General features: G+C 44.6%; 7 protein-coding genes across 7 annotated transcripts; 4 read left to right on the top strand and 3 right to left on the bottom strand.

The window, feature by feature from the left end:
- Window positions 1-699: 699 nt before the first annotated feature.
- VTP01DRAFT_10896 (uncharacterized protein) lies at window positions 700-1,179 on the top strand (the record flags this gene model as incomplete). The annotated part of the gene is made up of 1 exon (XM_069379308.1): window positions 700-1,179. One exon carries the CDS (start codon window positions 700-702, stop codon window positions 1,177-1,179), a length of 480 nt encoding a protein of 159 aa, XP_069239296.1.
- Window positions 1,180-2,619: 1,440 nt separating this feature from the next.
- On the top strand, window positions 2,620-2,868 carry VTP01DRAFT_10895 (uncharacterized protein; the record flags this gene model as incomplete). Its single annotated transcript, XM_069379307.1, has 1 exon — window positions 2,620-2,868. One exon carries the CDS (start codon window positions 2,620-2,622, stop codon window positions 2,866-2,868), a length of 249 nt encoding a protein of 82 aa, XP_069239295.1.
- Window positions 2,869-5,116: 2,248 nt separating this feature from the next.
- Window positions 5,117-5,365, top strand: VTP01DRAFT_10894 (uncharacterized protein; the record flags this gene model as incomplete). Its single annotated transcript, XM_069379306.1, has 1 exon — window positions 5,117-5,365. The coding sequence occupies one exon, from the start codon at window positions 5,117-5,119 to the stop codon at window positions 5,363-5,365; it is 249 nt and encodes an 82-aa protein (XP_069239294.1).
- A 175-nt stretch (window positions 5,366-5,540) lies between these two features.
- Window positions 5,541-6,284, bottom strand: VTP01DRAFT_10893 (uncharacterized protein; the record flags this gene model as incomplete). The annotated part of the gene is made up of 3 exons (XM_069379305.1): window positions 5,541-5,828; window positions 5,895-5,994; window positions 6,079-6,284. 3 exons carry the CDS (start codon window positions 6,282-6,284, stop codon window positions 5,541-5,543), a joined length of 594 nt encoding a protein of 197 aa, XP_069239293.1.
- A 186-nt stretch (window positions 6,285-6,470) lies between these two features.
- Window positions 6,471-9,259, bottom strand: VTP01DRAFT_10892 (uncharacterized protein; the record flags this gene model as incomplete). The annotated part of the gene is made up of 6 exons (XM_069379304.1): window positions 6,471-8,035; window positions 8,106-8,273; window positions 8,358-8,486; window positions 8,555-8,998; window positions 9,065-9,127; window positions 9,208-9,259. The coding sequence occupies 6 exons, from the start codon at window positions 9,257-9,259 to the stop codon at window positions 6,471-6,473; spliced, it is 2,421 nt and encodes an 806-aa protein (XP_069239292.1).
- A 1,128-nt stretch (window positions 9,260-10,387) lies between these two features.
- Window positions 10,388-11,197, bottom strand: VTP01DRAFT_10891 (uncharacterized protein; the record flags this gene model as incomplete). Its single annotated transcript, XM_069379303.1, has 4 exons — window positions 10,388-10,813; window positions 10,890-10,937; window positions 10,995-11,115; window positions 11,184-11,197. 4 exons carry the CDS (start codon window positions 11,195-11,197, stop codon window positions 10,388-10,390), a joined length of 609 nt encoding a protein of 202 aa, XP_069239291.1.
- An 848-nt stretch (window positions 11,198-12,045) lies between these two features.
- VTP01DRAFT_10890 (uncharacterized protein) lies at window positions 12,046-13,835 on the top strand (the record flags this gene model as incomplete). The annotated part of the gene is made up of 5 exons (XM_069379302.1): window positions 12,046-12,316; window positions 12,385-12,561; window positions 12,631-13,416; window positions 13,474-13,614; window positions 13,693-13,835. The coding sequence occupies 5 exons, from the start codon at window positions 12,046-12,048 to the stop codon at window positions 13,833-13,835; spliced, it is 1,518 nt and encodes a 505-aa protein (XP_069239290.1).
- Window positions 13,836-13,881: the final 46 nt, after the last annotated feature.

Below are 13,881 nucleotides of genomic sequence, written 5' to 3'. Positions count from 1 at the left end.
ACTGTAATAAATGTAACTTCTCATTTCTTCCCAAGTATCATTAACCTTATTTGACGGTCGTATGCCCTTCGCGAGCCAACAGCCACCTCTGTGTGCTGATCAGATATGGCTCATACATCTATGCCTATATTGTTTTCATTTCAAATGTACATATGTCCAAGCATGGTTATTACAGGCTCTTATCCAAGCAGAGAAGACGGGAAATGCCGGGAAAGACGGTTTGGCAACTTTTTCGATGGAGCGAAGATTCACGAGTTATGCGGAACCCATGGTCTACAATTTGAACACTGTATAGACGTGACGTCGTTCAATGTTGCAAGACTCCATGGAGCAACTAAAAAGGGTGCTCCCAAAGCTTGCAAGAAGTCGTTTTTTACGCCCACTCCATTGCTAGGAATGGAAAAAGACGATTTAATGACTTGCATCGGGACATGGGAGAAGCGTATTTCGGCGTTGCAAGAGAGAAACAAGGAGTTGAACATGCGAAAGCATGCATCCATCAGAACATTAAGCAAGGCTAAACAAGAAGGAGCAAAGCGTGCAGACCTGAAATCATTACAGCTGGCAAAAGCTGATGCAGAGTATGAAGCGCTAAAAAACCAGCTAGCCTTCAAAGACTTTCGTACTGCTGTTTATCATGCGAAATGGATGATGAAAAACCAGGATCGCAAAGACGGCAGTGGAAAAGAACAGTAGAAGATGGAAAGACCCGCATCAGAGCACCATGCATGTGAAGCCAGAAGTGATTTGTGGGATCTGTCAAGATTACAAAAGAAGGCAGCAGAATCGTCCAGGAAGCTTGCATTCAGCGGGACCGATTGCGGTATCGTGAAAACGTCAGTTACAGTGCCGATATCATTACAACAGTATCGACATCATATCGAGCTGTACAACCGGTTTCAACCGTTATCGACCAAGGAGGAAGATGATGACGATGATAGCTATGGCAACGATGAGCTAACCTCCCAAAGGTGCAACGACTTGCTTACATTACCAAAGCCTTCGACAATTTCATCCAAGCATATGTGTAATAAGTCAATGGTGTACAAGAATGCCAAGTATCGAGAGAAGAGAAAAGCTCGAAATCCAGAGGTTCGAGAAGCGGAAGAAAACGTTGCAAACAACAATATTCACAACGCAAAGTCTGTAGAAGATGTTTCCAATTGGCAGAAGGTATAATTGATTCTCTTCGTTATTATCCCGTTATCGGACTAGCATCGCTCTTAGATATATCGAGAACACCGTGATACTCTACAATATTTCTATAACTCCCCAGCAGAAAACCGAGCAAAATGGAGCCAAGAGCTGGCCCTGAAAAAGAGTATTCGCAGGAAGCCTCTCGTGAAAGGGCATACGTAAAAGAAGCTTGCGGAACCGGGAAGAAGTCTATTCCCATTATGTTCATCGGCGACCAAGGTCTAGGAACAAACGCACGGTTAAAAGGCCACGTGAAGGTAGTGGCCTCGAAGATACGAAAAGAGCACCATTTACACACAGTCGTGGCCATGACATCAGAATATAGAACATCTCAAACCTGCGGCTGGTGCCTAGGACCTGTTGTGCGACCCAGGGCAACCATCCTAAAGGATGGCAAGGAGAAAAGGCGGTCCGTTCATGGTGCTTCTTTATGCATGAATACCAAGTGTCCTTTGTATAGGGCCGGGTGAGCCGTACAAGGCCGTGACTATATGGCGGCAATTTGCATTGCACTTAATGGCATTAGCCGGGTGATAGACGGTATACACCTATCGGCTTTTACAAGACATCCAGCCGCTTTACACATGCTGAATACAAGCAACTCCCCTGACATCATTGGTAATAATTGGACCTCACAGTTATGTATCTTTCAGTAAAACTCACAGCGCTGAAATGTTAGACAATGATGCTCAGGAGGATTCTGTCGAAGGGACAGATATACAATCTTCACTAGATGATAAGTTTTCCATCGATAAGCCTACATGAAACAAGTGCACTGACTTTATTTATAGGAGAGGTAAGAAAATAGAAGGCTATTTTTACGTTAAAGCCAATGGCTTATCAATTCTTGTACTATGCGACCTGGGGCGTCCTTTTGCGCTGGCTCTGCTTACGGGCTTGCACGAATATCGCAAGCGTAAGTCGTCAAATTTCAGTAGATTACAGTGGTCCAACGATAATTTCCAACCGCGCAAATATTTCCTCAAAATGCAGGATGTTCGACATCCCCCAAGGGTCATTCACTTTCGGACATTCAAAGATGTTTTGAGAGGTTGCATGACATGCAATAGAGTTAGGCCGTTCCCGGCCGCCTATGCATGGCGCTGTTGTTGACCATGTCGTGAACCTTGTCGTCTGTAAGAAAGAAATAAATGTATCGCTCCTTCAGCTCGAGATCCATAGCAACCAATTGAATGCTCGTTTCTCTGAAACGTCTCCCCATTGTTTCCATTTCCGACAACGGAAAATTGCTTCAGGATGACACTAGGATGAAGTGATGGTTTTCTGCAGGGAAAGTCTCAAGTTGTACAGAGTTCCCCGCCACCCGGTTTCGCACGCATTGAGCTCGCCTTTTTTGATCAGCGTGTATAAAGCTCATTCAAATTCTTGCCGTTCTTTTTCTTATCTTTTCGAAAACGCAACATGTCTTCTTGCTGGCCTCTCGATCCTTCCCGGGAAGATGCGTTTGTGGCAACAACACTCGACATGGAATCGACTTATCCGTTCCCAGCATTTTCATCGTCACACTCATTCATCGATTCTCCACATACTTCTCGGGAAGCCTTGACGACCAGGCTACAGACACGCTCAGTCCTTCGATGTGAGACTTGCAAGCGACGATTTCACTCCAAAGGCAACCTTGTAAATCATCATCAACTATACAGGCATTGACGCCGTTGCTCACTCATCCGTCATCTGGATACTTAACTTTTATACCCCAATCTTGTACATACTGTTTCACTTCATCCACAGAACTAATTTTTTGTCAAATATCAAGTTTGCTCCCAATAATAATGATAAAACTTATCTACTTATGCTGTTATCAACAACGATGCGTTTCCAAGTGTTTTTAGGTGCCAATGGCTGTAAAAAAATACTAAACATGTACCGTCAAAATGCACCAAATCTTGCTTTCACACATGAATGGTAGGAAAGGATAAGCATGTCGATAATACCTTTCACCCTTCTGCAGCCTTCGAAAGGCGGCAGTTGAATTTTCATTGCAGAGATACCTTGCATCGATAAGAGTGCTGTATTGAATGCTAGCCATCCTTATCAACTTTCTGTCTGCAACCCATATAAATGGATTTTGAGTTTTTTCAAGAAATGCTGCTGCTCAAACAAAAAAAGTCGGATAATCGATGCTATGCTTGCTTAACAATATTCAAGACTTCCAATTGCCTATGGTATGCAGTAGCAGTGCAACGGCGAATCTACGTTCTTGGTCATTCTATCAGATCGGATCCTATAACTATAAACTACATTAAATGTGCCACGTGGGTCTGATTATTGGCGTGAAGGATGATGGCTGAGGTACGTCTCAGCAGCTCCGTAATTAAACTTTGCAAAGGTTTGGAATGTCAATCAGACTATAATATCAATCAAGATTGATAGTTTAAACCAGCAGAGAATACATTGTATATATCACTTGTATGTTCCCAAGCAAAACATCGCATTTTACATACTCGTGGTATTATGGGCTGATCATTCATTGCTTCCGCAGATCAGGCCGGAGCGCGAAGGCAAATCTCCGTAAGTAAAATGAGCTGGATATTAGTCACAGGTAGACATAAAAGGTACAAGAAGACATTTAGGTCCGTAGCTTCAGTGCATGGACGACAGTTTCTCCGCATTCAGCTGAAAAAGGAAACGCCAGTGCCTGGTAATAGCGTTTGCCGCTGATTCTGTGCAACAGTAAAGTCTCTAATGGATGCTAACAGATTACAAGCGTAATGAAAGGTTTTTCGTATAGTTCAAATTGCATGTCGAGCAAAGTAAATGGTGTTGTTGAAAGAATGGCTACTAAATGTGAGATGCTTGGATAAATGGAAAGAGTTATGTATGACTGCAATGCTTTGCAATTGCAGCAAGTATTTCCAGTGATTAGGTATATTTCCATCAACCTCCAGACCTAGGAACATTGATTTTGAAAATTCTTGGTTAACATGCCGGCCCTATTTGATATATGTAAGTATCCTTGTAGATCAGCGCGATAAGCTACGTAGCTGGCATTTATCGAGTTCATTTGCAAAATTAATGCTTAATAAGAAGGACTGACTGCAGTTCAATGTACGTACCCAATTCAAGGAGATTTTAATATTCCAGTGTTGCCTGAGAGATATTAAAAGAAAGCAATGTGGGGATGTGTCATTTTTCCTGCCGACCATCTGACCCCACACGGAGGGGACCGCGCACCGTCATCCTTTGACTGCTCACGCCTCGTGCTCGTGAGTATGTTCGGGCTGAGCAGACGAGTACAATTGGGATGTAAACGTAGCCTAATACTCGCGCATTTCTTAAGTTTCGGCGCAAAAGTGGCAGTTAATGTTCGGCGCACCCCGCATATCTCATCAACACGGACGGGCGTTAATAATCTTCTCTCCTGCTACGTTTCTTTCCACTTCTGTGTAAATGCGGTTATATTACCTTTTAGATGCTGACAAAGTACCAAATAAAGCAACGCACTGAGAAGCTGTGTAGCCTCATTCTGTGTGTGAAAAGGATGTAGTACACAAACCAAAGGGTCATCAGCATCGGAAATCCAAAGGATGTTGTTGTAGGACCTTGCATGACATGCAATAGAGTTAAGCGGTTTCCGGCCGCCCATGCACAAGGCTCGATTGGTTGTGTATGCTGGTTGAATACTTTCTTTTGTAAATAAAATGAACGCGATAACGGATCAAGAAATTGGATTCTGTGAAACACTTATCTGTTTTCGGGGAAAACGTCTGTACGTGCCACGGGGTGAGTGACTTAAACGAAGCAGTGGGTGTCTGCAGGAAATTCCATTAAGTCGTACAAGAGCTCTCCGCCACCCGGTTACGCACGCATTGGGCTGCTGGTTCCTTTTCCTTCTAATCAGCATATAAAAAGCTCATTCAAATTCTTTCCATTCTTTTCTCTTATCTCTTAAAAAATTATGTCTTCTTGCTGGCCTCTCGACCCTTCCCGTGAAAACGCATTCGTCGCAACAATGCTCGACTTGGAACCAACCTGCCCGTTTCCAACACCTTCGTCATCTTCGTCTTCTATTGATTCTTCACATACCTCTTGGGAAGTCTTGACGACCATGTTGCAAACACGCTCAGTACTTCGATGTGAGACTTGCAAGCGACGATTTCATTCCAAAGGCAACCTTGCAAACCATCATCAACTTTACAGACACTGATGCGCCCACCGCTTTGCGCCTTCCTTTTTTTTTCGTTTATTATCCAGATTCATCTATACCCTAGTAGTCCTTGTACATAGCAACTGCATTGCCCTCCTTTTTCTTTCGAAATCATGATTTTATTGATGATAATAATAATAATAATCAAAATTAACTATTTCCATCCATTTCTTTGTTAATGACAAGATTTCCCCAGTGCTTTTAAGCGCCAATAGTTGTATGGCAGAGGAACGAGGTACCCAGCGCCGGAGCTGGCGCCCGCCGCCATCCAAAACTTTGAATCGTTGAGAACAACTTGGCCACCCATGAGATGCCAATCAACTACATTCTCAGCTAATTCCATAGCCAACATGCTTGCAAAGCTCATTCCCATGGCTGTCTTGAAGGCATCCCGGTAGGAAACACCCATCGAACGGCGGAGGAGCACGGTCTCTAATGCCAAAGACGTCGAAATACCAGCCACCTAATGTTTCAAAGATGCGTGCATTAGTACCAAATACATCCCATGCCTCCCCCAACTGCCCCGGACCATTGCAGCCATTGTGGAAAGAACCGGAGAGATTTGCGGATAATGCAATTGCAAGTACCACATTGTAGAGAAATCGCCAGCTGTGCAACCAATGAGACATCTAGGTGTTTCAGGTTTTCTGTGTTAAGCTGCTGCTCATCCCTGGTTGTATGCAGTGATTTTTCCCTCAGTTATATTCATTTACCTAAAGGTATTGACTCGTGCCCTTTGCCACGCCACAGAGTCCGTCCAGAAGGCTGAACTCGTCACAGGCTCTTCTTTCTTTTTGTTCTTGGAATGGCAGCATGTACTGCTTGGAGCCTTTGCCACGATCACTGGAGATCGCTGGAAATGACGAGCTAGTTGCAAACTAGCAGACGTAGAGCGATGAAGAGTCTGAAGCAAGAGCATAAAGTGGAATAACGAAATGCAAGCAGCACTGTGCGGATTTGCGGATTTGTCTCTCTTTTATAATGTGTTGAGTTATCACAGGTTGAGGTCCGTCGTGGATGGACCACGCACAAAGTGCTCGAATGTCAGTGCGCAGGTGCTGAACACGAAAAGGTAACAGAGTACATGCATATAATCTTTTGTTGTTTAGAGATCATAGTAATCAGCTGCCAGCGCTGCGGCGCTGGTCATGTCAATAGGAGGACGTAGAAATGCATCAAAGTAACTATCTAGTTTTTCTAGCTCCTGATCATATTGCAAACCAAAGCTGGCGCCAATATAGCCATCAGGCCTAATGATAGTAACAGTCGGGCCCTTGATACCGAATACAGTGTGGGATTGTTTATCATGGTCGATATATACTCTTTCGAGTCCCATCGGGAAGGTAGCATGGACAATTGCCGGCTTCGTGCTTGTCAAAAATTGGACGGCCTCAGCCTTGGAAGATGCTGTAATGTACATAAAGGAAAATAAAGGTGATGTGGAGGATGAGGAGGATGATGAGGGTGGTTGGAACATAGACATCGATGGTCTGGGCTGGTCAAGCGATGCTCGTCCAGTGGAGAATGGTGTGATTGGCGATGTAGGTGGTGACAAGGAGAAGCGCTGGGATGATGAGAATAGCGTCGATTCGGAGGAGGAGCGGTGTGACGAAGAGACAGAAGCGCGAGGCTGGTCGGACAAGTATCCAAAGGATAATCGAGACGATGAAGTGGGCTCATATTGCTGTACAAAGGATTGTGGTTCTTCCAGATGGCGTCGAAACTTTTGGAGGATAGATAAGTTTTCTCGATCTGCTAACGATCCGCAAAATACGAGAACGGTAAAGCTTGATGGCGATCCGCAGAATAGAATGCGATCCATAAGCTGATAGTAATTCGTTTTTATGCTTCGCCATCGATCCAAAGGAATGTTGCCGCTACTGCTGCTGTGCCGCGATGTATGGTTGCCATTCGTGTCCCTGGAGCTAGGTTGCAAAGACGCTCTGTGTGCTGACTTTTGATCGTTGCTACGCTTTGTAACACTCTGAAGAAGAGGAGCGAGCCACCCGCTGGTGGAGTTTGATCGAGTTCGTCGGAAACGGCCGTTTTGCTTGCCATTTGGGGAGGAAGAAGATGATGGTTTTGGAGGACGGTCGTCGTTGCATGTTGATGATGTATTTGGGCACTGGGACATTAACAGATCATACAGTGTGTATGGCTTAAGCCTGGCATTTTGAGCCAAAGTTCCCGGGGCGCCGGGCTGACTCTTAGTCTGGATCCGCTCAAAGAGCGCAGTCGTGGCTTCAACAGTGTCGATACTATGTGCGAGGAAAGATGCGGTGCTAACTGTTGACAGATTGATGAGGTTGGCGTGGTATGGCGATTCTCCAAGAAGGTTGAGTTTGTTGCGCTGCAACTGATATCCGACCTCTCGGTTTGGTGTAGAGTTGAGGCCTTTCAAGCCGTCTTGGTGATGTATAAACTGTAAAAGTGCCTTTGATATTGCCGACATATCATCGCGCTTACTCCGTGTCTCTGCTTCAAATGTATCAAGCAACTCGGGTGATGCTTGGTGTTTCAGGCACAGACAGAGTTTCCAGCAAAGGTTATGTGCTTGCTCGATACCCAGATCGGAAGTGAGTATTCCGGGAGGTGAAACACTTTGTGCTGCACTGCCCAGCAGGAAAATGCGCCGGTCAATACTAAGCTCCTCCGCTGTCCGCTCGTCCGCTTAGTAAACATGAAAAAAAATACTGTTATCTTTTGCTGTTGAGAGTCAAAGCGCTTGCCTAATTCGTACCTGACCAGCGATAATAAGCATGTATGTTGGCAAATTCAATCTGATACGGTTCAAGAGTAGATCGGATATGGCGTTGAGCAAGTTTTACAGGCACATCGTCATCGATCGTCAGTCGGCTCCATTTTGGGCTGTGCTCAAACATGATGAACACTCTGTTATTCCGATGGCCTTTGAATTCCGGTCAGTACAACCTCAAAAAGAACAAGAGAAACGCGACTACAGGTTCATCTGCATCACCCATCCTACACGCACCTACAATAAAAAGCGTATATTCGTCCTTTGCCACGGTGGATATTGAACGAGCTCCTGGGAAGTTGGTGTGTACAGTTGCCTCGAGAGTATAATACACTGAAGCGGATTTTGTGCGCTGATACGCTATTCCTAAATTAACGGCCATTAACAAGACAATTAACAACACCCCGAACCTTGTTCCTGAGCAACCGTCCTACCTAATTTTTGGCGCACAAAGCTATTGATGCCATCTGCACCCAGTAGGTAACGTGATTTAATAGTCAAGAGTTGGTTTCCATGCTTGATGTGGGAATGGTCGCCTTCCAAATCGACTAATTCATGATCGTATAATACGGAAACGTTTGTTTTGCGCTCCAGAGCTTCGGAAAGCGCGGCGCAAATTTGGTCTCTTTTGCACGACAAGCTGCAGCTGAAATCACTCGCATCGTTTTCCCACACACGGTGTTGCTGTCGCTCGCTCGTGACAGCGCTGTTGCCGTGTCCTTTGTTCGTGAAAGTCTCAAACGTCCAATGGCGTTGGCCGATTTCTGCCAGTGGCTGTGCAAGGTCAAATGTGTGCAAAATCTGGAGCGTGCGCGGCGACCACAGAAATCCCGGATAAAGCGCTGGACCGCCTGGATCATCCAAACATTGCCGTTTATCTACGACATAGACCCGAATTACGTTTGTTACTACCACGCTGAGACAGTAGTATTGCTGGTTGTTACCAATAATTGTCACCGATATATCCATGCTGGAAAGCAACAGAGCGGCATAAAGCCCAGTGCACCCTTAATGAAAATAAAATATACTTTGTAAGCTTACAAACATGTATTCGTAGGCGCACATGCAAGCATTAAGGGAAATGTACCGGCACCAACTATTAACACATCGCAATCCTTCTCGCTATTGGCCTCTAGCATGTCTTGCTGACCATAAGAAGTGAAGGATACAAGACAAAAAGAGTAACAAATGTGGGAGACCGCGTGAGCACAAGAAGGTTGCGGGCGTGTTGTTGTGTGACACCCCGCCTTTCCATTTTCGCATTCCGGCTGCTCCCTCGTGTTGGCAGAAGGCAATAGCTTGGATTTTGATCAGATATTGTAAACCTGTTCGATTTATGAATCATTTCATGGGCTAAGCATTGCACTGTTATGCCCTATATAGCAGGACTCTAACCAAGGATTGAGGACAACGATCCTGTAAAGTTCGATCTCCACTAGCCAGTAAAATAATATGCGTTCTAGAAATAGATGCGCTTGCAGAGCAGTCTGCTGGCACCACATGACAGGAAGATGCATATTTACCATTCCTATGGCTTTGTGCAATGGATCTGCAGCGCACCATTCCCTATTGTAATGCAGAGAAATCATAAAGGTTTCGCACCGATCATCAGTAACTAATAATGCGAATCGCTGATATAAAGTCTGACAATCTACTGCAGCGAAAACGGCGTAATAATAAGCTCTAGCTCTGCCTCCATACTACCAACAGAATTGTAAAGAATATTGTAATCTATATATATGTTTTGCTGCATATTTATAGTCTTTGCTTTCGACCTTCCCGAGACTTAAAATAAGATGGCCGTCACTGTAGAGGAACGTGGTGCGACGAAGCAAATAGTCAGTTGGCATGCAGCAGGTAATTAGGGGCATAAACTCAAACTGCTTTGTACAAATGTCAATGGAGCTAAATGCGGATCTTACTGTTTGCTAATATTGTATTAGATTACATTCCATTGACCTGTCTAACCTTTAATCATTTCAGTGCTCCATGGTTCCAGATGTACTCTTGGGACGATTCTATAAGGCAAGTCTAATTGAATTGTTCGTTCGTCGAAAGTTCAAGATATACGCTGCAAAATCGTTGTTGTCCTACCTGAATGCCAGCGAATTTAATTTCGTGAGTTTATGTTCGTTTGAATTGCATTGTAGCAGAGGAAAGTAAGCTCAGAAAATGGGCAATGGAGAAGGGTAAAACGCAAAGAGAGGCTCTGTTTAATCAACATCCAGTCTTTACAAAACAAAAAGAAGAAAAGGAATAAAAAAAAGTTAGCAGCATCCACCGCCTTGCTTGGGCTGGACAGAAGTGCCCTGACCGACGGTCACAGTAGATTTCGGTTGCTGCTGCATACTGGTACCCACTTTATCCTTGATCTGTTTCGCCATGGTCAAAAATGCTTGTTCGACGTTGGATGAGTCCTTGGCCGAGGTTTCTAAGAATGGTATATTCAAGGAATCGGCGAGTTCCTTTGCTTGGTTGGTATCCACAACCTTCTTATCCGCCATATCACTCTTGTTGCCGACTAACAATTTGCTGACTCCCTCTGCTGCGTATCGCTCAATCTCCTGCATCCATTGCTTCACATTGTTAAAAGTATCCTGATCGGTTACATCATACACAACGATAATGCCGTGCGCTCCCCGATAGTACGAAGAAGTGATGGTACGGAAACGCTCTTGTCCGGCAGTGTCCCACTAAACGACATGTCATAGAGTAAGTATTGCGTCACAGGCAGTAGACAATAGTAACAGATAAACGACAACAACGTACAATTTGCAGCTTGACAGTTTTGCCTTCGAGTTCAATGGTCCTAATTTTCTAAGAGATGGGGCTATCAGTCACGTTTCACTCCATGTACGCTGGTCGGAAACTTACGAAATCGACGCCAATCGTGGAGATGTAACTTTCGGTATATGTGTCGTCAGCGAAACGCAGCAGCAAGCATGACTTGCCTACACCAGAATCGCCGATAAGAAGTAGTTTAAATAAATAGTCGCTTTAAAGAGAATAATGTTAACGTTTGTGCTCTGTAGCGAACGTGCTAGATAAGACAGTTGATCTTACTATTCTGAATTCATTGGCGAAGAACAAGTTGGGCAGCAAGTGCGCTCACCACCCAGCAGCAGGTTCGACACGTGAATCCAATTTTGGGTCAGGCGCGCTGGATCCAACCCAAACCGGGATTTGTCCTGTCCCCGTTATCCAGGAACATGGCAACATCACCAAGAGAACGTTGAAAGTGTTAAGTAAACGTTATTAAGCAGCATGCGCAATGTTATTATTGACTTTATAGGTGACTGGAGACTTGGCATGGTATGTAGAAAATCATCGTTGAGAGACTTTGTGTCAATGGTTGTCGTGGTGTTTCCACTGTGAACCTGTGTGATTCGATTATGGAACGTGGGGACCATCCAGAGTTTTTGCAAAGAAAATCAAAACATCCACAGATTCCGCACCGTTTGCTGCAGAAGAAATGACTGTTGCCTTGCAGAATGTCCTGATTTGGTACAACAACTACCAAATAAAACAATGCTCTGCAAGCCGAGCTGGACGAGTGAACTGTGCGCAATATTCTGCAGAAATGAATCTTAAGCATCGCAATATTGCTGAAGAATCGAAAGAAGGGTCTAAATGTAGGACGACAAGGAGAAACGGCATTCCCAATCGGAAAACAGCATGCTCGGAGTAGTTACACGAAGCAAACAAAGCTGAATAGCAGAGCTTTCCATTGAGATTATTTGAATGTCTGGGTTTCTTTATCATGGAAGGCATGGAACCGTTTGTTGTACAACGCGAATCCGAAAGATTTATAAAAGTCAAGCAACAGCCCATGAATGGTACTTCTGCAAAGTCGCTCTTCTCTTATTCCAAACAACCCCATTCCCTTCTTTACTTTTTACCCAACTATTGATTCAGCCCGGAGCTGATGCGCGTATTATCACTTTCCTTTGTAGCGTTGGCCGCCTCAGCCTTCGTTCCTGAGGCGCTTGCACTTGCAAATACCATCAAGAACAATCTGGAAATTGTTCACGGTGCCCAACCAAAAGATTATTCTGCCAACTACATCTCTGTGTTCGCGCGTGCCGAGGACCCAGACGTCGAGTTTGAATTAGTTGATGCTCCAGCAAAATCAATTCGAGGAAAGATCGTTTCCTTGAGGCGACGCGGTATTGCTGGATGTGAAGAGGAATACACCGGTAAGTCTTGATCCCAGCAAAAGCAGATTGATCTCTCCTTTCCTCACCGAACACCTCTGCTGTTCTAGTCAAACACGGTGATACTTGCCTCAAAATCACCGACAAATTCGGCATTCATCTTGACGAGTTTTTGTTTTGGAATCCTCAAGTAAACGAAAACTGCAAGAACTTGAAGGCTGGCAAAAAGTACTGTATCAAGCACAGCATTCCTGACTCTCCAGACTCGTGCACTCAGCGTCACAAAGGTTAGCACTTTAATAATCGCAAAATATAATAGTGTTTCTTACTAATTGAACTTGATCTTTTCACCTCAGTCGTCAAGGGCGATACATGCAAAAAGGTTGCTGGTCAATATGGCATTTCACTGTCTCAATTCTACGAAATGAACGAACCTATCAATGAAGGCAGCTGCAACAACCTTAAGATCGGCCGTAGCTACTGTGTATCCATGGATAGCGAGACCAAGGAAAAGACCTCTGTCAAGTTGCAAAAGGTCAAGGACCAAAACGAGGACAATAAGTCCGAGAAGAAGCAAGAGTCCAAGGAGAAGGAAGCTACACCCGAGAAGAAGCAAGACAATAAGGTCAAGGAATCGATTACAAATCTAGCTTCCAAGACCTCCAAGGAAGACGACAAGGAGAAGAAGTCGGACTCCAAGCCTTCTGAGAACGAAAAGAAGAAAGAGAGCTCCAGCTCCTCGGAAGACAAGAAGGAAGCCAGCAAGACTGACGACGGATGGAGTAAAGAAGTTTCTCCTGCTCCAAAGCCTGAAGAGAAAAAGGAAGAAGAACAGGAGAAGGAGGAGAAGGAAGAGCCTCCAAAGAAAGAGCAACGCAAGAGAATGAAGTCTAGCATCGATATGACATACTACTGGATCGCGCAGCCGCAAGATTACAACCAAGGCGGCAAGACCGTATCGATCAAGACTTGCAGCGGTAAGATCATTGGCAAGACCAGCCAAGAATATGCCGACGCTCTGGTTATGGAAGGCACCGGTCTGCTTGGTAACAAGGTAGTCAACCTCGGTGCATGCTCATGCTCTGGTGGATACTCTTGCTTTATGGAAATTAACAAGAAGGAGGACCCTTACGGATTGACCTGTAAGTTCCCAAAATTATTTAGTTGATAGAATTTCACGCTAACGTAGACGCATACAGCCTATGGATCTCCTTTGCGTCCTTTCGTGACTGCAGCTGCTAACGATATCCCTCGCGGCACCAAGGTATATGTACCTCAACTTGATGGCTGGGAGCTTCCTGGTACCGGAAAGAAACACAACGGCTGTTTGCTTGTTGATGGTAGGTCTCGCATGTAATCGAGCAACAAAAGTGAACGTAGTAAAAGTCTCATTTCCATCCGTTCTCTCTACACAATAGATCAAGGCTGGAGTTTCTCTAACAACCATCTTGACTTTTATGTCTACTCCATGGATAACTACCATTCTTTGAACAGCGAGCACGGTGTCAGCTCTGTCGATATTTACGAAGGCGGAAGCTGCAAACTGATTGATTACATGTAACCTTATTAAATAATAAAGCTAGAAGGCTACACACGACAATGTATTT

The sequence above is a fragment of the Rhizomucor pusillus genome (genome assembly GCF_041956525.1).
Source record: "Rhizomucor pusillus strain CBS 183.67 unplaced genomic scaffold VTP01scaffold_9, whole genome shotgun sequence".
In the NCBI taxonomy this organism is placed as follows: Eukaryota; Fungi; Mucoromycota; class Mucoromycetes; order Mucorales; family Lichtheimiaceae; genus Rhizomucor; species Rhizomucor pusillus.
The sequence above is the reverse complement of the archived record's forward strand: the minus strand, read 5'-3'. Positions and strand labels throughout refer to the sequence as shown.